Source organism: Aspergillus neoniger (genome assembly GCF_003184625.1).
Source record: "Aspergillus neoniger CBS 115656 unplaced genomic scaffold BO87scaffold_4, whole genome shotgun sequence".
Lineage (NCBI taxonomy): Eukaryota > Fungi > Ascomycota > Eurotiomycetes > Eurotiales > Aspergillaceae > Aspergillus > Aspergillus neoniger.
Genome location: NW_020291132.1, coordinates 724,025 through 745,408, shown reverse-complemented (window position 1 = coordinate 745,408; position 21,384 = coordinate 724,025). Strand labels below are relative to the sequence as shown.

Below are 21,384 nucleotides of genomic sequence, written 5' to 3'. Positions count from 1 at the left end.
AAATTAGAGTTTTCCCGACCCCGGCGCCCCACGGGCACGTGATCATGGGGTATATATACATTGTTTCTTAAGGAGTGGCCATTTTCAGTTCACTCTTGTGGATTCAATATGTATTAGCATGCAGAGACTTTCCTGGGTGAAATATTTACTCGGGCGCCATCAGCCCAGACTGGAAGCTCAGCAGCGGATGGTCAGCGAGACTCTCCCAGAACCCAATCTCAAAATCTAAGGATTCCTGGTAAGGAAAGCTGGACCATTCGATCAGGTTCGGACTGCGGGGTGTCATGTCTGACACAGGGTGCATGGGCTCAGAAGTGACTGAATCCAGGAAGCTCTGGATCGTTTGCATGGCCTTGGACATTAGCTCATAGTTGGGTTCTTGAGGCCGAATGATCGATCCGGCTTGAATCTCCGCAGCGAGGATTGTCAGGTGCTGGAGTGTTCGGGGTCGTGTTATACGGGGCATGCTGGGAGTGGCCCGCTCATTGAGAAGGGCGAGGAGGAGGATTCCCGCAGCAGGGAGACAGTGATAGGCAACCTGCTCAAATTACAGTTACCTCAAGGCTATACAGTACGAGCTGGGCAGAGAATTGAAAAACATACCTTCCACAAGAGACAGGTTCCAGAGTTTGTAAGTTGGTCACGCAGGAGAACCATGTCCACTGTGACTGAGAGGATCTGTTCGGCAATGTCCACGAGGGTGGGATCTGGCTCAGTAGGGGTACTTAGCAGGAGAAGATTCAGCAGAAAGAGCGCGTGCAAGTGATTCAGCTGCACTGAGCCGATGAAGTCGCGTTCAAAGGTGCTCAATGTATTGTCTCTGAGATTGTTGCGGAACTGAAAATGTGGAGGTAGTGAAGAGTAATTCTTTTCAGCCTGGGCTTTTATGGCGCTGGTATGGTCAGCATGCACACGAGTTCGCTTTACTGTAAAGTAAACCTACGCTACCCGTTGATAGAAAAGTTCCATGTCACTTGGCCGGCTTCTCTGCAAGTTGAGTATGTCCTCTTTAACCCCAGCGCACAATGCAGTCCATCGAGTCTCAGCCATATAGCTCGCTTTAGTCGACGGGTCCCAGCTAAAAGGATCATCGACCCCGTCTGGATTGTCAAAGGAGATAAACCAGACGTCATCGGGAAGCGGACTTGATGGAATCTGGAAATAACAGAACTGTCTATTCATGCGAGGCGGCCGACCGACAAAGATGGCAACATTTTTGTCCGCCGAATACACGCGGGCAAAGACAGCCTTGCGTAGCTCGGTCAAGAAGCGAGGTGTATCGGGCTTTTCATCGAGATTCTCATGGTACCCGAGAGCATATATTGAGGATATAACGTCTCCGAGTTTCCGCCATGAATAGTAGCCTGGACGTGGTTAGCAATCTATGAACTTGGAGCATCCACATGGGAAGCGTACTATGGTCCCCGTCTACATGAGAATGCACGATGAAGTTCTCATACTGTAAGCAGACTTGAAGGTCATTCAAACAGTCGAGAGAGATGGTAATTTCTAGAGCATAGTCCGCTAATCTCGTGCATAGCTTTCTAAGGCTATACTTCTTCTCCTCGGTGGTATACAGCGATGGGAAGAATTGAATATCCATAGTGGCGCGAACCACAGCTGACAGGAAGATCGCGAGTGTTTCCCATCGCATATTCTGATTAATGAACTGAGCGCAGAACTCGGAAAAGGTAGAGTGCTGAGAGTATCTGAGCGGCTGGGAAGAGTTAGTGAGAAGGGATTTCGCATAGAGCAGATGCCAATCTTCGTTTGTTGATGAGGGTGGTAGGGGAATGTTATCAACACATTGATCAACCATAGCCCCCATAATCGCAAGATTAGTATCCCTTGCCCGCCACAGCCTTATTAGATCTTTCATAGCAGGCAAAGAGAACCTCGTCAAGAGCATTTTGAGGGCATCTGCACATCGCTGGACGACGAGATCATCGTCAGGTCGGAAAAGAGATGCTGTCCACGAAGCGGTACTAGGACTCAGATGAGATGTAGCACTTTGACTATCTGATGAAGTTATGTGTTTGAATATGGCAACATGGCTGGACGATCCAAGATATCCTGGGTTGGGATATCTATTTCCTCCTGCATGAGGTGGAGATGATGCTGGGGGTGATGGGTCTGGAGAGCTAAAAGTGGTGACACCGAATAAAGTGGCATGGTCTTAGCCGATGTATACTCGAAAAGTCCCAAGGACTAGGAACACCATACTGATGAGAAGGTTTATGCTCCGTCACCGCATTGCTAGTCTTTCGTCTTTTGAACGGCGCACTCCTGTAGATACAAAGACCTGGTCGGTTACCATCCCTACACCGATTGCAGACTGGCTGTTGATGATCGCACGCAAGCTTGGACCTTCTGCAAGGTTCACATGCCGCTAACCTAGTTGCCATTGTTGATCGCAGATATATGGTGCAATCACTGCGTGGACGCCCTCGAGGGTGGTCCGGCGAGTACGGAGAGACGTGGGTAGCGTTATCGGAGTCTCGGAGCGGGGTAAATGAGTTAGGCCGAGACATATTACTTCCCCGACAGAAGAGACAATTAAAAGGCTCAAGCTGGTCTTGCTTGAGTTAATAATTTGATCACTACGTAAGTGAGGCTCTATAAATTTGCAAATGTAACTACTAATATTCATTGGCAGGCTTGATCGGACACTGCGAATATATTACTATATGAGCTATAGAGTGGCCCTCATTGAACTTACACTAACTTACGTGCAGTGAGGCTCCTGAAGCACATACATCTAGTACTGTAGTCAGTCAAACAAAATAGAGGCTGGTCAGAATTATTCATATAGTTTAGAGAGAAAAGAGAAATGCGCGATAAGCGAAAGACATCGAGGAGCGGAGTACTCGGAGTGTTCGAGTATATCACTCCGATCTCTCCGGCATCAAGATAAGTGATGCCTTGTCCTGCCCATCCTGCCCAAAACTATAAGAGAAGACTAAGATCTATAATCACGAAGTGGCTCTTGCGATTCTTCGTAAACCAAGCCAAATATCCCATCTCCCACAATGACTCGCCTACAATCCACCGAAATCAAAGCCCTTCGTGCCGCCGCGCCCCCTCTCCCTCTCATTCCTGCCCCAGCCGTCTCCTCCGATGAGTACAAATCACCCTACAACCGTACAAAACCACCAGCAAAGCACCTCGGCCACCACTTCAGCCTCGAAAGCCAGAACTTTACCGGCTCAGCGTTGAAAAAGGGGTCCAGCCCAAGCGGTCCGCGCAAGATCATCTCCTTAGGAACGGGACGACCAACAGCGGACTATTATCCTTGGGAGTCCATAACCCTGAATGAGCCTACACAAAAAGCCACTTTACAACTACCCAAAGAACAGGAACAATGCCACTCAGCGCACACCATATCCAAACACGGTTTAACATACAACCTTTCAATCGCAATGAACTACTGCCTCGCAAACGGATCAGCACACTTACTCCGATTCATCACGGAGCACGTTGAGCTCGTTCACAATCCCCCTTATGCAGACTGGGCAACATTCCTCTCTTGTGGAGCCACTGCCGCGACGGAGATGGCATTTAGAATCTTCTGTAATCGCGGGGACACCATTCTCGCGGAGCAATATACGTACCCCGGAACACTAGAAAGTGCTGCGTTGAATGGGGTTAATGTCCAGGGGATTGAGATGGATGCGGATGGCTTGCGGGCTGATGCACTGGATGAGGTACTTTCCTCTTGGGATGATGCTCAGTCTCCCAGGCCGCGCGTGCTGTATACTATCCCGACGGGTCAAAATCCAACAGGGGTTAGCCAATCGCTGGAAAGGCGCAGAACTATCTATGATATTGCAGAGAAACATGATCTCATAATCATCGAGGATGATCCGTACTATTTCCTGAGGATGGGTCCTTACCGAGATACTCATGGAACGAATGGTACTGATACCAACGACTCTGCCTCTGAAGACGACAAAGCCGCTCAGATCTACCATTCCGAGTCCATCCCCTCCTACCTCACCCTCGACACATCCGGGCGGGTGGTACGTCTCGATTCAGCATCCAAGACCCTCGCCCCCGGGTTACGTGCCGGCTGGGTCACTGCATCCAGGAAAATCATCGATAAGTTCACCGCATACCAGGAAGTAAGCACTCTAGCTGTTAGCGGCCCATCCCAGCTTATGCTGTGGCATCTGCTTGATGAGAACTGGGGTCATGATGGGTTCACCGCGTGGCTTGTTCACCTCTCGCGAGAGTATCGCTGGCGGCGGGATGTGCTTCTTGATGCTTGCAACAAGTACTTGCCCAGGGAGGCTGTGCAGTGGAATACACCGGAGTTCGGCATGTTTTTGTGGGTTAAAGTTGACTGGACACGGCATCCTCGGCTTAAGGGCTTGTCTGAGTTGTCGCTGGAGGAGGTTGGGGCGCAGATAGTTGGGTTGGAGGAGAGAATTGTTGCTAAGGCTTTGGAGAAGGGAGTGCTTGTGACTAAGGGGTCGCTGTTCGCTTCGAATCAGGAGAGGAAGGACCATCTGCATTTTCGGATGACGTTCGCCGCTGCAGAGGAGGGAGATCTGAAGGAGGGGGTGAGGTTGTTTGCGGAGGCTGTGTGTGAAGAGTTTGACCTAGGAATTTAATTTAATTGAAGGATATTTGAGAATGCACTATCAAATGTATTTCATGTGTCTTAAATATCGGCACCTAGTTTGAGGGCCTCGTCAGAGCGTAGGGTTTGCACGCCAGGTGAGCGCTGACTGGCTAGTTTGGGGTTTGTATTTGGAGAGTTTATGTAGTAAATGATAGCAGGGCTGGAGATGACAGTGATGCCTTTATTAGTAGAGGCGAATTACGAAATCGGAGAGAAGCAAGTAGATTATCGGCCAAAGAGCTAGCTGAGCGCGAGACTGTCCCACTGTGTATGGCCAATGCATTCTAGTGGTATGTTTCAGAGCATGTAAAATAATACTACTACCCAGAAATTCTCGTTTTTTCTAGGATCCTCATATTGGGACGCAAAGAGTTCGCCGTTTGTCGTGTCATGCGCGTCGTAGCAATCGTAAGAGTATCAGCCCTTCCACCCAGAAAGGTAAAAAGGCAGCTTTCTATGGAAAGGCAGATTGGAGCGAAGAAGAAAGTAGACATAGAGGAAGTCGTGTCGTGCTGTGAGATGGTGTGGACAGAAGGAAGGTTCGAGTATTGTCTGGCCGCGACAACGGCTGAGAACGAAGGTAACGCTCAATATTCCATGAGGTAGGAGCGAGGTAATTAGGCTACCAGAATTGGGAATCCTTAGAGCCCAATGATGGGAGATTATAGTCGTTCAGCCCAGTAAGGTCTTCCGGGAATTCCGGTGCCTGAATCTTGCTCTTTGCTCCAGATACATCACACTCGATAATGAGACTCGTTTCACCGGGTACATTCTTTGCCCCGATATATGTGCGTCTCATAAAGCCCATCAACGATGTGAGCGCCTTTATTTGCGTTTCCTCGGAAGCCTGCTGGGTGTGCCGGAGTAATTCTGCAAACAGTGCGGGCATGTAATAGAGAATTACAGCTTGTTCACCTTCCAGACCACTCTGATTAAGCTCTTGGATAAGTTCAGCTCTATGATCATCTGGGAGGCCGAGAAGAGCCTTGCGGAAGCGTTCTGCCAAGTCGATATCGGCTACCCTGCCCATTGCATACAGGCGCAAGAGGGCCCGGTCTTGCTTGTCATCTGTTGATAACTCTGGATAACCCTTCTCGGATAAGATACGGCCTCTATTTTGCAAGACTTCATTGTAGGCTTCCTGAATAGTGATCTTTTTGGATATGACGCGCTTCAGGATCTTATAAGTAAGTAGGAATGATTGGCAGACCGGTTCAATCATCCGGACTGAACCACAAGCATCAACATGCGCCCCTGCGCCAGCCACATCGAACATGATCTCAAGATATTTCAAATCAAAGGCGCTTTCCTGGCCTCGAAGATCTTGGAGACACTGCAGGCTCCCTGGAACATTCTCACCTTGAGCTAGCTGTGGAATATTGAGCTTGGCTCCAAGTCTCACTCCTCGAATTACATCATCTCGTTGAGGAGGCGGCAGTAAATCCAATGGAGAGGGAGACTCGACGATATTCATTTCAAGGGCCCTTTCGAGGACCGTATCGTGATTCATTTCCTCGTCTGATGGAGTCTTGAGCTGGGCTCGCACCTCTTTAGCTAGCTTATCGTCTTTACCCACGTCACCTATGACCAGAGCCACAATCAAGGCCATCAGCCAACCCGGCTCATCTTGGAACCAGTTGATGAATTTGCGGAATTCCTTGAAGGTCTCGTTCTTTAATTTTATTGGGCCCTTTTGATGGCAAGTAAAGGTGTGGTAATCCCCGACGAGCAGCCATCGCACCGCAAGAACATTAGTCAAGGTTCGATTCACCTCTGAGTAATCTTCGCCATTGAAAAGATACCGGGAGGGGGTGAGATTATGATCATTTTCATCGCGTTTTCCCTGAACGCCTGCCCGGTTTAGTAATCCTTGGGGATGCGCATCATCTCCCTCAATATTTTGTTCGACATTCTTGAGTCTGTCGATTACTGGCTTGAATTGAAGATACACGAAATCAACAAGTTGTTCGTCACTGAGTGATGCGAACTTTCCCCTGTCGATCACTTCTTTCAACGACGTATATGATGCCATGTTTGTGCTGCAGATATTGCGAAGCCTGACGATGAGGCGCGCTAGAAACGGTAATGGCGATGAAAATTGGGAGTTTCTATTATTGCGAGGAGGCTGCACAGTTTGCTGAGGTGATGTTGGTGTTGGCATTGTGGATGGGAGTGGAACGCGCCCCAATTAAATAGTAGGCCTTGCCGTCCCTCGCAGCAGGAATGTCCTCCACTCTTATACGGTTCCCGCCCGGATGCACCGCCTCACACGCTAGGAGAGTTCCTCCTTGACTGGAACACTTGTTTATGTCTTGGAAGATGCCGTGCAGTTCGTATCTACTCCTCGGTGAGTAACTGCTTTGTGTGCGGTGAAATTTCTCTGTCTCAGAGTCGGTATCACCCTAGCTTATGATGTCTGGATCGGATTCTTGGTGGGTATATATGATCATGGGGCTCTGGCGGCAAATGGCCGCATGATAGGAACCAACTGACTGATAAACTTAGTAGTTACTTTAGATCGGTCTTAGCAGGTAGGTCTGGTGGGAAGACGATGCCAGGAACAACGGACTTGATGTTCGATCTCCGCTGACCCACATCCACAAGCGTGAGGCTGGGGAGAGTTCAGCACGAGACACGAGGATGAGCCGGGCGAAACGAACCAGGAGGGTAGACTAAAAAGCAAAGGACCGTTTGTCAAGGAGTTCAGCTGACGAGCCGCGCCCGATACCCGATTGGGAACTTGAGATATTCGGTCGCGGTGGCTGAAGCTGAGTGTATTTTTGTAAGAGGACAGAGTAATTTGTTAGTAGGTAAAGAATTCCCCGAAGCCTTTAGTAGTACATCGTATGTAACAAACCACCTTTGGAGTACTCCATCGGCTGTGATGACAATTAACGATCTGTCAGATTCCTTCAGACAAATGGCTCAATACGTGTCACTGCATCTGCGATCAGCCAGTCAAATATGTGTCGCTTTGGTATTTGTCCACCTTTGTTCAATTTGCTGTGTTTCTTGTGTTGGGAATCCCTAGATGGAATCGGCACGTTCCATGATCATTCTAGACTGCCTCTTGTCGATTACCTGCTCACGGGATCAGAGATGTTAGACAATGGCATAGCCCGCCGTACCGTCTTAAGCCTCCCGTAGTTTAGTGAGATACGCATCATAGTAATCTACTATCGCACACCCCTCCATTTTCATAAAGAAGTTGACATCATATTCGCTCTAGAAAGCTTATTCTTTTATCTCGCTATTTATACATCAAGAGTCATTTCCAACAACCCTTTACAGCCTCTTCAGGACATCATCCAAAACCTCCTGGGTAGTAGCCTTACCACCCATGTCAGGAGAAAGGAACTTGGCCTCATCGAGGTTGGCATCAACAGCAGTGTAGATCTTGGCAGCGGCGGTCTCCTCGCCCAAGAACTCCAGCATCAGGGCAACACTGCGCAGAGTGGCAATGGGGTTGGCAATACCCTTGCCCTCAATGTCGGGGGCACTGCCGTGGCAGGGCTCACCGATAGCGAAGCCATCACCAACGTTAGCGCTAGGAACCAGTCCCAGACTGCCAACCAGGGCAGCGGCACCATCCGACAGAATGTCACCGTACAAGTTGGGGGCGACAATGACATCGTAGTACTCGGGCTGACGGAAGAGCTTGTAAACCATGGAGTCGACAATCTGCTCCTCAACCTGGACGGAGGAGAAGCGGTCGGCGGAGAGGGCCTTGCGGGCGGTCTCACGGAAGAGACCGTCGGTCTGGGAGAGAACGTTGGACTTGTGGGTGATGGTCACCATGGGCTCGGTGCGGAGACCAGCGATACCAGCAACACTGCGGATCTTCTGGCGACGGAGGGCGATTTCACCGGCAATGGTGGAGATGCGGGAAGAAGCGTTCTCGGAGATACGCTTGATAGCCTCGGCAACCTTGCCATTGGGGGTCTCCTTGGTCTGCTCCTCCTTGACGTAGAGATCCTCGGTGTTCTCACGCACGATCACCAGGTCAATGGGCTTGCCGTCGGTGCTGCCGGCGGTGGTCTTGACGGGGCGGACGTTGGCGTACAGGTCGAGCTTCTTGCGGAGGGCGACGATGGGGGAGGAGTAGCCGGCGACCTTGGTGCTGGGGGAGCTGTGAAAGAATTGGTTAGAAAGTAATTGAGGGGTAGGGGAGGACGAGGACATCAGTGTAGCACCCACCTGACGGCTCCGAACAGGGCACCATCACACTCCTTCTTGAGGATTTCGACAGTCTTATCGGGGAGAGCGCTACCGGTGCGCTTGAAGGTGTCGAAACCCGCATCGAGGTCGACGAAGCTGAACTTGAGGTTCAGGGAGGAGGGGAGAGACTCCAGAACCTTCTGGCCGGCCTGATGAAGAAAGTTTCATTAGAATTGGTGTTTCTAAAGTGAGCTATTCGCTGGGGTGACTCACCGGAATGACCTCTCGGCCGATGCCGTCACCGGGGATGAGTCCTGCATGAGATAAGATGTCAGCAACTAGACGGGCGCAGAGAGATATTAAGAGATATAGAGGAGCAATTGACCTATGCGAAGCGTCCTAGCAGCAGCAGCCATTGTGAATACCTTGCAAAAGGGGGTGTAAGAAAGAGAGTTCCTGCTGGCTGGAGAAAAACATCCGCTTAACGGACGCCGTGATCGGAGGATTCCCGCTAGTCTAGCCCCATCCGCGGGGATGCACGTGATGCGCACCGACCACATATGCGCAAGTGGAGGGTTTGTCTTTCCGTATCACACTATATCGGAGTGTTCTCGGAGTACTCCGTAGGATGCTGCTATCATCACACAGCCTATATTACTATGGCGTTAAGCTGGACTTTCTGCTACTAAGGCCAATGTAAATATGGCGGTAATGGGTCTTTGGTATTATTCTTGAAACCGTGTTATTGTGACCCAATACAAGTGCATATCAATAAATATGTCCTTGACTAGCATATCACTCCTACGGAGATACTTCGAAGTCGCTTCGCTCCGAACAGTATGATGGAACAACATATATCTTCGACATGGCATACACCTAACAGTAGTACCACTAAGTATCTACAGTCGACTCCCCTTCCTCTCTCGCTTCGTATCAACCGGCAACTTGATATACTCCATCCATTTCTCCGACAACGCCAACCCACCCCTTCCCGACTTCTGACTATCATACTCCTCCCAAAAATTCTTCTCCTCCATATACCTCTTCCCCTGCTCTACCAACCAGTCTGAAACCACTCTTGCCGTCTCACCCACCTCTTCAAGGGAAACCGTATGCGATGCCCCTTTCACAACCTCATCCCGAACCATCCCTGCCCGAACACCCCCACTACCTCCAAGCCCGGTGCCAACACGTAACAGTTTATCATCTCTGCGCGCACCGGGGGTATTGATATGACTTTTCTCTCCCCAAACAAATAGAACTGATGGCCGAATATAAGGCAAGAACTCGAAAGCGAGACTTGTCCAAGGACAGGTCGTTACGTAGCTGAGATGGTTGTTGGTGCCTTCTTTGGCTGATGTAGCTAGGTCTGGGCTGAGGAAGCGCTCAGCACTATCACTACTCATATCCTTTTTAGTAGTACCTTCATATGGCGTGATGTTAAAGCGCAGATATGTCCATGCTTCTTGAGCTTTGGTTGTTGTCAATGTCACTGAGTTTGGTGTCACCTTTGCGCTTGACATCTCTCCGTTAGAGGACGGGGGATCAAGCGGGTACAAAGCCGTCGGGACAGGCCGGAGACCATGTTCAATGTATTTTGCGACCGCACGAGAATCCCATCTGCGCCAGAAAGGGCTACTCCGGATGTGCTTTTCAGCTTCGGACTGGGACGGCCAGAGGTCGGGGCGGGTGCTGGCCCAGAGGGCAGGGCTGCGGCCACCTGGCTTGCTTGGGCTTTCGATTTGGATCATGGGGTCGAGGAAGATGAGGGTGTGGAAGAGACGGGGGTGAATGAGGGATAAGTGGACGCTGGATTGTTGGTCAGACGGTCATTCTTTGGTAGTAGGGAAGTAAAAGGAAAGGTGCTTAAGGTAGTGGGTGGGATGCGTACAATGACGAGCAGCTGAAACTGTGTGCTACTCCTACAATTGGAGGTTGGATTTGGTCTTGATAATGAGTGATCATTGAGAGGAGGTCTCGGGAATGGTCGAACCAATTTGCTAGGAGAGAATCATCAGACTGGTTAAAAATTCGAGAACAGTGCCGGTAACTCACGGTCATCACCCAGTTTATCTTCATTTAAGACTCCACTGGCGCCTTGATTTGCGCAGTCTGCGAACCAAATGGCCTTGATCCTCACCTTGCTCGTTGCAAGAAGGTCGTCCCATAGAGGCTCGTAGCACTCCTGTAGGAGTATTAGTATGCTTTGTCCAGCATGTAGATTTCGGTGTAGCATTCTGATAGCACGCCTCCTGACCTTGGGAATCCCATTTGCATGTCCCGCGATAATTGTAATATCATCCGGTGTAGGATGGGGATTATTGAGAGGAACATATTGTTTGATTGCTAATTGTAGATTTTGACCACTTTTGACTCCATGGTGATATTCCCGGAGAGAGGGACATTGAATGGCGTGCTCGATAACTCGAAAGTGAGATGAGCTCATGGTTGCAACTTAGTCTTCACGTATGGAATCAAACGAAGAATAGTTTCTTCGAATGCAATAGAAAATGAGTGGGGAGTGGGATTTTAATAGTGTAAGCAACGTTTCGAGGCTGGCCAACTCATTGTAGCTTACTGTATAGTGCTTATTCCAAGCCGCACAACTAGCCAGAACTAACCAGTAGATAGGGCTCACGCTCAAAGTGGCGTGGGTTGTTCGTATCTTAGTGTGGAAATAGCAGGCTAGCTAATTGGCTAGTCCGATTAACTGTTAGACTAGGTACTACAGTAAGCCAGTGAATGAAATTTCTGAGAATGTGCTGGCCTGATCACAGCCGATTAACTAATACCTGTCAGCACAATATCGTTTCTTTCCGACACACCAAGTACTCATATGATAGGCATACAGGGGATTGGAATGACCTATTCATCTGCAACTCCAAAGAGCCGGTCTTGGATACACAGGTATCCCGTATGATCGGTCAGGGCTGACACCCCTGATTGACCTTATAGATGGCATGCACTAGATTGCAGACGCATGGAACAACTGAACCGTTTAATCAATAAGATATTTAATCGGCGTTGGAGCTTCTCTATACTAGGATACAGCTTGATAGTAGGATCGGCCAAGTTGTGATAATTGATATCCTATATGAAGCGCTCTGTTGATGATTTCTTCGTCTACTTAAACAGGAAAACTATAGCCCCTGGATATAACAATGGAAATGGCTTATCTTTATTAGCCACTACATATTCGATCTGGTAGATGGCTAGTTGTATCCCAAAGGAAATAATCATTTCATCATAACGAGAGGAAACAATTTTGACCAGTCGAGCGTACGGTCAGTAACGACCAAAACCGTCTATGCTGAATTATCCCGTCCATATCTTGGCGCTCTCGTTGAATTCGAATCGGTTGTAACCGTACAGCTATCTTTGCTACTGAATGATTTATTAGTACACTGCTGTCTCGAGCTTGGAGGATTTATTCAATTGTGTGCAGGAACTGACCAAATGAACAAGATTGACTCGCCACCAATTGAACCAAGGATCTTGCATCATTCATCCTTTTAGTTGGCAACGTCGGCGACGTCAGCAACGTCAGCAACACCAGCAACATCGGCGACATCGGCGACATCAGCGACATCAGCGACATCAGCGACATCAGAGACATCAGCGACATCGGCAACGTTGATACTGCGAGCACGGTTGATGCTGTTGGCAACATCCACAACACCAGCGACATCAGCAACGTTGGCAACCTTAACACCGTTGATGCTGTTCGCAACGTCCGCGACGCCTGCAACTCCGGCAACATGCTCTTCTCTCTTCCGCATGGGGCCAGCCATTCCGAGCCCAGCAAGGAGGGGCACAAGGGCAATGGAAACCTTCATGTTGGGTGGATTGTAATTGGTGGACGAAGGAGGCTGACGGAGAAGGGCTGGAGTGAGGTAGTATGGTAACAGGCGATAGATTAGACGATGAGATAGCTCGAGTGAATGCTTTCTTTCCACGGGAGCTATCGGCCCTTTTATGTCCCCTGGCCGTCTAAAATAGTAGTATGTAATCTGCAGTCCTGAGATATTATGTAGATTGCAGATCTTCGCTATCCTACGCAAGGCTGGAATTGACCGCCATGTAGTGTGACAGACATCAACTATCTCCTTAGCTTAGGTCATTAACTGACGAGATGGTATCTGGTTCTATCTGCAAAAAATTGATACCGTACTGATGGGTTGCATCAAGGTAGGATGCCTATCTCATGCATTGACTATAGTTAGCAATTTAGGATTATAATCGGGGAAAAGTTGAACTGATTGTTGCCCATTTACAGTACAAGCAGGAAGTGAAGTTACGCAAGCATTCCAAGACTATAAATGACGTGATGCCAAACGATTGGGACTACTATCAATTTTCGACGCTAAGACCACTACACAGGACGTCTGAAGACCTCCCTTGATCCATGGAATATGGTTGCGGACTTGAGGATGAGCCTTCAAGGGGTAGATCTACTTCTATTTCGCTTTATAATCGTACGTATAGTCCTTGTTTTTCATCCCCTACCACGATTCAGCTCTAGCATGATCGATACACCTCGTGCAAGGTTCACGCAAGCCACCGCCTGTCTTTCTAAAATTGTGTGCCGAGTGACGTGGACATGCCGCATGATGCATGATAGGGATAGGGAGAAGGAAAGTGTAAGAAAAATCTATATATGAACCTTAGATAATGGCGGAATCGGAGCTTTTACTAACAGGAAGCCACATAGAATGGGATTTATAGTTACTAGCCTTTTATGACATGCTGAAAGACTTGGGGAAAAAAGTCTAAACTAATTGGAATCGCCTTGCTGTAGTCTTTTATTGTCATGGGATTGAAGTCTTTCGTGTCCTGGATATGATGGTGACATATAGCAAATCAAGGCTTGGAAATATGATGACGTCGCTAGGATTCCTTGGATGACCGACCGGACATCAGATGGTAGCAGCAGCAGCAGGAGGAGGAGTGGTGATCAGCGAACCCTCTTGCATCTTCCGTAAATCCTGTTCCCCTAACCCGTCTGCTACCAGCCAGGAAATCAACTATCTCGCGGGCTCTGTCCGATGACCCGAACAGATGTATACACTGGTGATAGATAATAATTCAGCGTCGAACATCAAACACACCGCTACCTCCTCCGCATGATTGCCAACATCTCAAATTCCATGATTCCCACATCTTCAGGGATACACACGTCTGAGAACGACGAATTGCGAAAGCACGGCTCATAATCGGCCCAATCCGCACGGGGTCCCAACCACAGTATCATCTGCACTGACGACTCAGGTCCATCGCCATACATCTCAATATACTTGCTAACCAGCTTCGGTTCGCGCGGGTAAACAAACATCCATGCTGCCGCCTGCGGCGCACGCGCATACAGATCCCAAGTTCCGCTGACCACGTCGAAGTCCTCTTCTGCAAGGTAGCGGTTGACTGACGTGGAGACTTCTATTCCGGTGATTTGGACGTTGGGATGGTTATGTAGTATCAGTGCTTCCAGGAGACCGGATCCACAGCCTATTGATAGGGTGAACGCGGGCCTTTTAGGAAGGAGCCATGCTAAGTGGGCTACCAGGGTGCTGGAGATAGATAGACAACAATTTGGGAAGGGGGTTGGTGCTTCGGTGAGCTGGGTGGAGAGTTTGGAGATGTCCATTGGCTTTTCTCTTTGTTTTATTCCCGTGTATATCTTTTCCTATTATCTGGTATTTTTCGGGAAGGTTCGTGCTATAGGATGTCCATCGCTGCGGTGACGGAAGAGGGGAAAAAGAAGCGGTGGAAATTCGATTCCTGGATAGATGAATGAAGCTTTTCGGTTGGGAGAGGATCATCGGCCCGGATTTACTTTGTGGATGATGTTGCTTGTCGGCCTATCAGGTCCTATGGAAATGCCCCGCGGAATAAATAAGTGGGTACGTACTGTGGTAGGGGAAATATGTATCAGGCATCGCATTCAAAGAAGCCCCTGGCATGTTCAGCAGTAAGGCACTATGGATCGGAGCATCTGATTTCCTGTCAAAGTCATTCGGTGACATTGCTTGTTTGTGCACGGGGCAGACGCCCCACACCATTGGTAAACGGCACATAAGAAAGAACTTTTTTTCGTCCTTGTGCCGCGACTTCTCATGTTAGGGCTAAGGTAGGAATACTAGGAGACGACCACTGCGATAGGTCTAGTATATTGCGCAGTCAACTAGTAACTTCCTTACGCCTTGACGTCACCTCTCTTCTCATTCTATCCCTTATCAATTATCCCTCCTCACCCACCATACTGCATGAGTGAATGAATACGCAACGTATGTATTCAAGGGATAGTGATGGTGACAGCCCAAGTCACTGTGAAACATGAATCTAGCATATTTAAGTACATTCTTAGACGGAGTAAATCTTCCCAGTCTATCATCATTTGAGTCCGTCACCGTTTCGATTCTCCAATCTTCCCTTTCCCAGCTTCCGCTCATACTCCGTAAGGACGATTTATGACCATAATTCCCTGTATGTCACTTAATGTCTCCAAGTGATATTCTGAGGTGCATTTGTTTTTGTTTCGAGATCCCCACCCCTTCTTCTTTCCCGTCAAGTTTTGTTCTATTAGTAGGTATATTACTGTACTTTGTGGTAGCTATCAAGGCGTTCAGTGAAATATCTGACTAGCCATACTTAACTAGGACAGCTGAGACATGAATTGACAAGACAACATGAAAGTGGCTCAATATGTCGTAAGTATGGTTAGAAACGTCTCTGAATTGTCTGGAGGTACAAGTCATAAAACAACCAGTGACCTGAGCTCCCAAATGGGCCAACTAGTATATCCACGGATAATGTGCCAGATCTGAAAGCCCCCATGGGCAAAGTATTGCTTCGTACAGAAAACTATAGTTTGAATTGTAAGAAATCTTTTTGTAGAGCGTACCCATCATTATCTCAAGTATAGTGCAAGGAAGGCAAGAAGTGACACATATGGGGCCGCGTTACCCACGTCTATGCTCTCCTAAGCTCGCCCCATATGGAGGTATCAATATGTCGCTTTGTGATTTTATGTAATTAGTCAGCTCACGGAGACATCATATGGTCTCTACACCATATACTTCAAAATAAGTATCCCATACTGCATGATTATTCCATACTTGACAGCGATAACTTCCGATATTCCGCTCAAAGATACGGGATAGTGTTCATCGTGTCTTCGCATAGGTGAAAACTGAAGCAGGAGAACGGCTACTACACCTACCAGCTCAGGCATTGAAGGTAGTATGATAAAGGCAGCTCAATGACATAAACTATGTAATATCGAGTGATAGTAAGATAATACTCTCAACACTATTGACAGACGATGATAGGACTATCCTCTAAAGCCATGACTTCTTCAGTACTCACCAACTCCAAACCATCGTGAGAGGCATAAGATCGTGATATGTTGTCATTATTGTATCCGAAAGACGACCAAGAACCCTAGCCATCCATTGAACGCCATAAGCCCGCCCAATTCCTTGATTACGCCAAACCAGACCAAAAGAACACCGACCCGTCATATGAACGCAAATACGACAAAGATAACTGGTTCAACGAGAGGCAGGATTAGGGGAGTACTGAGCCTCTCTTACCCCTTGATAGTATCCCCAACCGCAGACGAGCACCACCATCGCAGCAGAATCTTCATCTCGGGGATGTTCTGTTCCCAGAATGCAAAGCGTTTAGATTGACGGATCACCAGGTTGGTGCCATCATGATGGCCCAAAAGAATGCGAGCATGTCTTGGACCCACGAAGGAAATGAGTAGCACCTTTTGGGCAAGTTAGCCACAGGTATTGAGATGAGACAAAAGAAAGGAATTATAACACTTACCGGACTGACTTGATGGGCACGATACTTTTTGGAACGGAGGCAAGTAATCATGATACGACACATACACAGGATCTCCCCACGGGTAATCTGATCATCGTTCGCGTCCACGCTCTCGAGTAATAAGCATTTCATTCGGGGCCCACCCGGAATGCCAGTTATACCACCCGCGCACCATTCGAAGGGATTCTCAGTATCAAGCTCGCAGAGGGAACATGGAAAGTCAATGGGCCTGGAGACGAATTAGATATTTGTTCGCCGCAAGATACGTTGGGTCTGCCCTGTGGATGGGAATTGATCGTACTGTCTGGGACTGTGATACCAGTCATCACTGCCAAGACGTATGGCACTGGTAATATAATGCCCGAAGTAGTAGCTTAGGATGTGTGCCTCGTCCATCGGATCTGTGGCTTCCTCCGGACTGGAAGGCGAAAACTCCATCTCCTCATCAGGATTCGGAAGGGGCTTCTTGTATGGCCAGAAAAATTCAGACTCGAATAACGGTTCTCCATCGGCGGACAGGGGCATGGGGAGGATCTGAATGGGGAGGTCATGCACGTCTTTGTGCTGATATCGATTTTCGCGACGTTCGGAGATGGCACGCGCGATCTCCTTGATAGTATTTCGACGAGCTTGGTGTTCTTTACTTTCCAGCATTTTAGCAGGATATTATCTTCTAGAATATCGAGAACGGACAGTAGGTAAGGTGGTGGGGGAACTCTAGGAAGAAGGAGGCAGTTGGAGGAAGGAAGGGAGGAGTAGGAGTAGGTCGATATGGCGGAGGATGTTGATTAGATAAAGGGCGGTCCCGGGGCAACCAGCCCTCTTTTTTTACCGCCCGCAATATCAATGGGCGGTTCCAGACTATAGTCTACTCCAACCCTCAGAGAGACGCACGGACTTCTTCCCCTCTTCGTGATGCACTCCAATCCATTACCATTCACTGGCGGGTATTCCAAAATGATACACTGTCTCCTTCCCACCTTCACAAGACCCCTGCCAGTGCTGCAGCGTAAGACTTTCACTGGCCAACACCACAAGTAGTGAAAGTCGCCAGCCTTGGTGGCTTCCCTTTAAATAGCAACTATGGACTAGCAGGCCCCCGTAGGCGCCTTCCTTCCCCTCACCCCTCTACAACTTCTGGATATTTCGCCTTAAGTTTATTGTTAGTCTAGCGCTTTTGCCAGGTACCTCAAAAATATTACCTCATGGCTACTACCCGGTGGTAGTCACTAGAAGTCATGAATAAACCAAATGGAGATGTTCCCGCGACAGCCGCTGAGTGGGCTGATTTGGCGAAGAAGAATGGTGTCCTAAATAAACTCATCCACGCGGAAGAATTGGACTCTGCTTCAAAAATCAAATTGCGTCAGTATCTGCTTCTGCGTATCCTTCGCAAAAGATCACAGAGGACTAAGCTGGATCCCAAGCGGCTTGGCCTAGAACCGTGGATGAACCAGGCTAAGGGCATGCTTCAGTCTTATCCCTCCTGGAACATCTACCGCGAGAGCTTCAAGGGTAAACTTGAGGAAGGGAACTTCTTCTTGGTTAAGAACTCACAGGCCGAGGCAGCGAAGGTCAAAAGCAACGAAATCTCCAACAATGTCATCTTCTCCCCGGTTTCTAAGCGCACGCGCCAAAACACACGCAAAAGACGCGAAGAGCACACACCCGAAGAGCACGCAACGCCGACTAGATCGAACCTGCCTTCTGTTGAGACGCTCACCCTCAATGATGACGCTACTTCAAAAGCGCCCGTAACCCCAGGAAACAAGGAAGACGAAGATATCTTCCCGGAACCACCGTCCGTCTCTACGGGAGGCTCTCTAGGGCCCGAGGAGCTCCTACGCGAGATGTACCCCGCAGTCGATGATGAGCAAATTGTAAATGTTGCTCTAGTCAACTTTTTCCAAGCTCTAACGGATTATTTCCCTTCGCTTAAGAGCTCCTGGACCATCCACCGCAAGCCGCTTAAAGCTAAGTTCAACGATGCAGAGTATGAGGCAAGGACGGACGGTTATCTGCGAGGCAAAGTTGATGGGGAGGTGCGTGCTTTGATCGAAGTGAAAGCAGCACTTCGGGAAAATTCCCGGCTTGAGATCTGTATGCAGGAAGGTGCACAGATGGTCGCTTGGCTTAAGAATTATTCCAAAACACCTGGGAAGCTCCCGTTCCGGTAAGCAGGCCATTACTGACAATGTTGTATCGTGTTATCAAACTAACTCGGATTATCAGTCGATTTCACATCTCACAAGATAGACATCAGATCTGGCTCAGCTTTGCCGAGTATGACGATGAGTACATCAGATACATTGAGCATGGATTTCAAGATCCAGGACGTCCTCGATCATTCCTGACGATTCATGAATTTGGTCCATTCAATACTCTCAAAGAGTCACATATGACTGAACTTGCAGTTCTTCTCCTTGCGCTTACTCTGCGTGCTGATCACGATCGCAAAGAAGAGCAGGAGAGCAATCCATTCGATAACTAAGGATGTGGTAGATTGAGGAAAGCCGAGGAAGGAAGTTGCAAGATCACAGCTGCATTTTTTCTGCAATACTCCCCGTAAACCGTCACTATGGCTGGACACAACAGGATAGGAAACCCTTCCCCCACATCATGCGTCATGCGGGGTGCATCATAACTCCTAAGTATCAGTAGCCAATAGTGTAGGTTTTACTACAATCAATTTTGTTACCAAAATAAAATTATGACTTGCGCAAGCCTTGCATAAGGCGGGGAAAGTCTCCGCGGGGATTATGGGGAGGCAGAACGCGCTGAAGATCGAACGGTATACTCTTCGTTGATGATGCGGGATAGGCAGGCAGCAGTAATCAATAATTTATAACATAAGGGATATGATTCAGTTTCTTGCACCTAGTGGCAGACGATACCTAAGTAATGAGGAGCAGATTATTTATACCGAACAAAAAGCTACTAGTGTGGTACAAGTAGGGTAACTTCAACGATGAGAGCCCATCATGAGAATAGCAAAAGACACCAATACCCAATCATCTGCCTTTGATAAACAAGTCACAGAGTATCAATTGCAATGGCATGTCGTGTCACCACTACTGACAGTTATTACTTACCGCTTCTAGCATATAGTCACATTATGGGTTACCTCTCCAGGGACATGCATCACTTTGAATGAAAGTAGTACGTTGACTACCTTGTTTGAATAACTGCCCGCGGTCGTATCTCACCACTATCCTGTGGCTCAGCTGAGAAAGAGAGAAAGACCTGTTACACTAATCTTGCGGTCAATACCATTCCTTGCGTAGCAAAAGGAAGGGCTCGAAGAGACTTAGATTCTTCTTAATCTTCATTATTATTGTGCGAGGAACCCTAGCCTCACCATCAGGTATAAAAGAGTCCACATCACCCGGGACCTCACCAGCATAAACCAAAGCAATCACATCCTCTTAACAATCCATCCATCAACCTCCAAAAACCGTCGCTTTTTCTTGTTTATCTCCCCGTGAACACTACTCCACCCACAATATGAAGCCTTCCATGATCTTTGTACCCCTCCTCGCCGGACTCGGCATGGCAGGTGTCGTCAAGCAGAGAGAGGAATCCGTTGCAGATGTGGCCGATGTCGCGAACGTCGCCAACGGGGCCAAGGTCGCGGACAGCATCAACAACGCCAACGTTGCCGACAGTATTGATGTTGCCAATGGCGAGGAAGTCGCCGATGGTGCCGAAATATGCTGCAACACGACTCCCTGTTTTATTGGGTGTTACGTCAATGGTGAATGGGCGGTAAGTCTTTTTCTACCAGCTGCAAGATCAGACTTTCTTTTCTTTTGAGCACTTGCAGTGTGCTAATAAGACTTGGGGAAACACCAGTTCTGTTGCTAGATATCGAGTATCCTAAGAGGCTCTTGCGCTAACAGATGGGTAGCCGGTTTGTCCAAGGGGGAAAAAATGATAGCTTTGGCCGTTGTATGGAGTTCTCTACATGTACTAAGTAGGTGTGGAGTTTAAGCTCGGCCGGCCAGAAGCGGGTTCCGCTCGTTTAGTTTCTACTTAGTCTCATGTGTCTACTTTGAGTATTGTAGAACTCTCAGGAATGGATGTCATTCTGAAACCTATCCTTTATCATCACAGACAGAAGAGCGTATCAGTCCGAGAATAGTAAAAAAGAACGGACAAGGCCGACACCCGCAGTGATCAAATTGAGATTATATGCCATGCTTGGTTGTGATCATCAGCCCTATTGTCCCGCGGGCATCAGCAAGGAGGAGTTGGCACTTGACAGTAGCATGTACATTTATGAGGATAAGACCCCACATTCCACTTCAGAGCCGAGAGCCGATGGCTGGCTGACTTTTGATACTATCAAATGACTCAGTCAATGAGGATATCAACTGAGGCATACGCTTGTGGCGTAGCTGAGGTGTTAGCCTGTTCTTGTTTTGTGATAGCAACCATTGAGATCCGAAACTCCAAATACTATACATCAATCCTACTGCGTAGATATCTGTCATATCCAGGCGGGTGTTGTTCCAAGACAGGTTGTGCTCCGGACTATCGGACGTCTGGTGGGCATAAGCAAAAATTTTTTTATCATACCTGCATCCAACAAATAGGGCTACCTATACCTAGGAAAAGGGTGTTTGACGGGTGAAAGGTCATTGGGTAATCCGGGGAAAGGGGGAAGTGAAGAATGAGAACGCAGTTGAAGTTACACAATTTTTGTGCCCCATTTAGATATCGTGTCACAGAGAGAGTTGGCGCTGTAGAGGAATTGGTGAGGGTTGTCTAAA

General features: G+C 48.4%; 10 protein-coding genes across 10 annotated transcripts; 3 read left to right on the top strand and 7 right to left on the bottom strand.

Annotated features, from left to right (window-relative positions):
- Positions 1-97: 97 nt before the first annotated feature.
- Positions 98-2,424, bottom strand: BO87DRAFT_326707 (uncharacterized protein). The gene is made up of 5 exons (XM_025620160.1): positions 2,224-2,424; positions 1,417-2,141; positions 944-1,364; positions 604-892; positions 98-538 (listed from the first exon to the last, which is right to left on the bottom strand). Exons 1-5 carry the CDS (start codon positions 2,403-2,405, stop codon positions 146-148), a joined length of 2,010 nt encoding a protein of 669 aa, XP_025483763.1. The 5' UTR covers positions 2,406-2,424; the 3' UTR covers positions 98-145.
- Positions 2,425-2,843: 419 nt separating this feature from the next.
- On the top strand, positions 2,844-4,814 carry BO87DRAFT_164993 (aminotransferase-like domain-containing protein). The gene has a single exon (XM_025618280.1). It carries the CDS (start codon positions 3,030-3,032, stop codon positions 4,611-4,613), a length of 1,584 nt encoding a protein of 527 aa, XP_025483762.1. The 5' UTR covers positions 2,844-3,029; the 3' UTR covers positions 4,614-4,814.
- A 424-nt stretch (positions 4,815-5,238) lies between these two features.
- BO87DRAFT_164995 (uncharacterized protein) lies at positions 5,239-7,158 on the bottom strand. Its single transcript, XM_025618281.1, has one exon. It carries the CDS (start codon positions 6,783-6,785, stop codon positions 5,247-5,249), a length of 1,539 nt encoding a protein of 512 aa, XP_025483761.1. The 5' UTR covers positions 6,786-7,158; the 3' UTR covers positions 5,239-5,246.
- Positions 7,159-7,813: 655 nt separating this feature from the next.
- lysB (homoisocitrate dehydrogenase lysB) lies at positions 7,814-9,238 on the bottom strand. Its single transcript, XM_025621109.1, has 4 exons — positions 9,168-9,238; positions 9,056-9,096; positions 8,822-8,991; positions 7,814-8,753 (listed from the first exon to the last, which is right to left on the bottom strand). Exons 1-4 carry the CDS (start codon positions 9,196-9,198, stop codon positions 7,910-7,912), a joined length of 1,086 nt encoding a protein of 361 aa, XP_025483760.1. The 5' UTR covers positions 9,199-9,238; the 3' UTR covers positions 7,814-7,909.
- A 443-nt stretch (positions 9,239-9,681) lies between these two features.
- On the bottom strand, positions 9,682-11,255 carry BO87DRAFT_326695 (toxin biosynthesis protein; the record flags this gene model as incomplete). Its single annotated transcript, XM_025620159.1, has 4 exons — positions 11,040-11,255; positions 10,838-10,967; positions 10,674-10,782; positions 9,682-10,591 (listed from the first exon to the last, which is right to left on the bottom strand). Exons 1-4 carry the CDS (start codon positions 11,226-11,228, stop codon positions 9,682-9,684), a joined length of 1,338 nt encoding a protein of 445 aa, XP_025483759.1. The 5' UTR covers positions 11,229-11,255.
- Positions 11,256-12,294: 1,039 nt separating this feature from the next.
- On the bottom strand, positions 12,295-12,618 carry BO87DRAFT_422304 (uncharacterized protein; the record flags this gene model as incomplete). Its single annotated transcript, XM_025627108.1, has 1 exon — positions 12,295-12,618. The coding sequence occupies one exon, from the start codon at positions 12,616-12,618 to the stop codon at positions 12,295-12,297; it is 324 nt and encodes a 107-aa protein (XP_025483758.1).
- An 866-nt stretch (positions 12,619-13,484) lies between these two features.
- Positions 13,485-14,766, bottom strand: BO87DRAFT_164978 (uncharacterized protein). The gene has a single exon (XM_025618279.1). It carries the CDS (start codon positions 14,421-14,423, stop codon positions 13,893-13,895), a length of 531 nt encoding a protein of 176 aa, XP_025483757.1. The 5' UTR covers positions 14,424-14,766; the 3' UTR covers positions 13,485-13,892.
- A 1,262-nt stretch (positions 14,767-16,028) lies between these two features.
- On the bottom strand, positions 16,029-17,354 carry BO87DRAFT_326692 (uncharacterized protein). Its single transcript, XM_025620158.1, has 3 exons — positions 16,914-17,354; positions 16,613-16,841; positions 16,029-16,550 (listed from the first exon to the last, which is right to left on the bottom strand). The coding sequence occupies exons 1-3, from the start codon at positions 17,264-17,266 to the stop codon at positions 16,368-16,370; spliced, it is 765 nt and encodes a 254-aa protein (XP_025483756.1). The 5' UTR covers positions 17,267-17,354; the 3' UTR covers positions 16,029-16,367.
- A 496-nt stretch (positions 17,355-17,850) lies between these two features.
- On the top strand, positions 17,851-19,270 carry BO87DRAFT_351005 (uncharacterized protein; the record flags this gene model as incomplete). The annotated part of the gene is made up of 2 exons (XM_025621108.1): positions 17,851-18,785; positions 18,845-19,270. 2 exons carry the CDS (start codon positions 17,851-17,853, stop codon positions 19,101-19,103), a joined length of 1,194 nt encoding a protein of 397 aa, XP_025483755.1. The 3' UTR covers positions 19,104-19,270.
- Positions 19,271-20,156: 886 nt separating this feature from the next.
- On the top strand, positions 20,157-20,556 carry BO87DRAFT_373160 (uncharacterized protein). Its single transcript, XM_025622467.1, has 2 exons — positions 20,157-20,377; positions 20,465-20,556. The coding sequence occupies exons 1-2, from the start codon at positions 20,162-20,164 to the stop codon at positions 20,474-20,476; spliced, it is 228 nt and encodes a 75-aa protein (XP_025483754.1). The 5' UTR covers positions 20,157-20,161; the 3' UTR covers positions 20,477-20,556.
- The last annotated feature ends 828 nt before the right edge of the window (positions 20,557-21,384 follow it).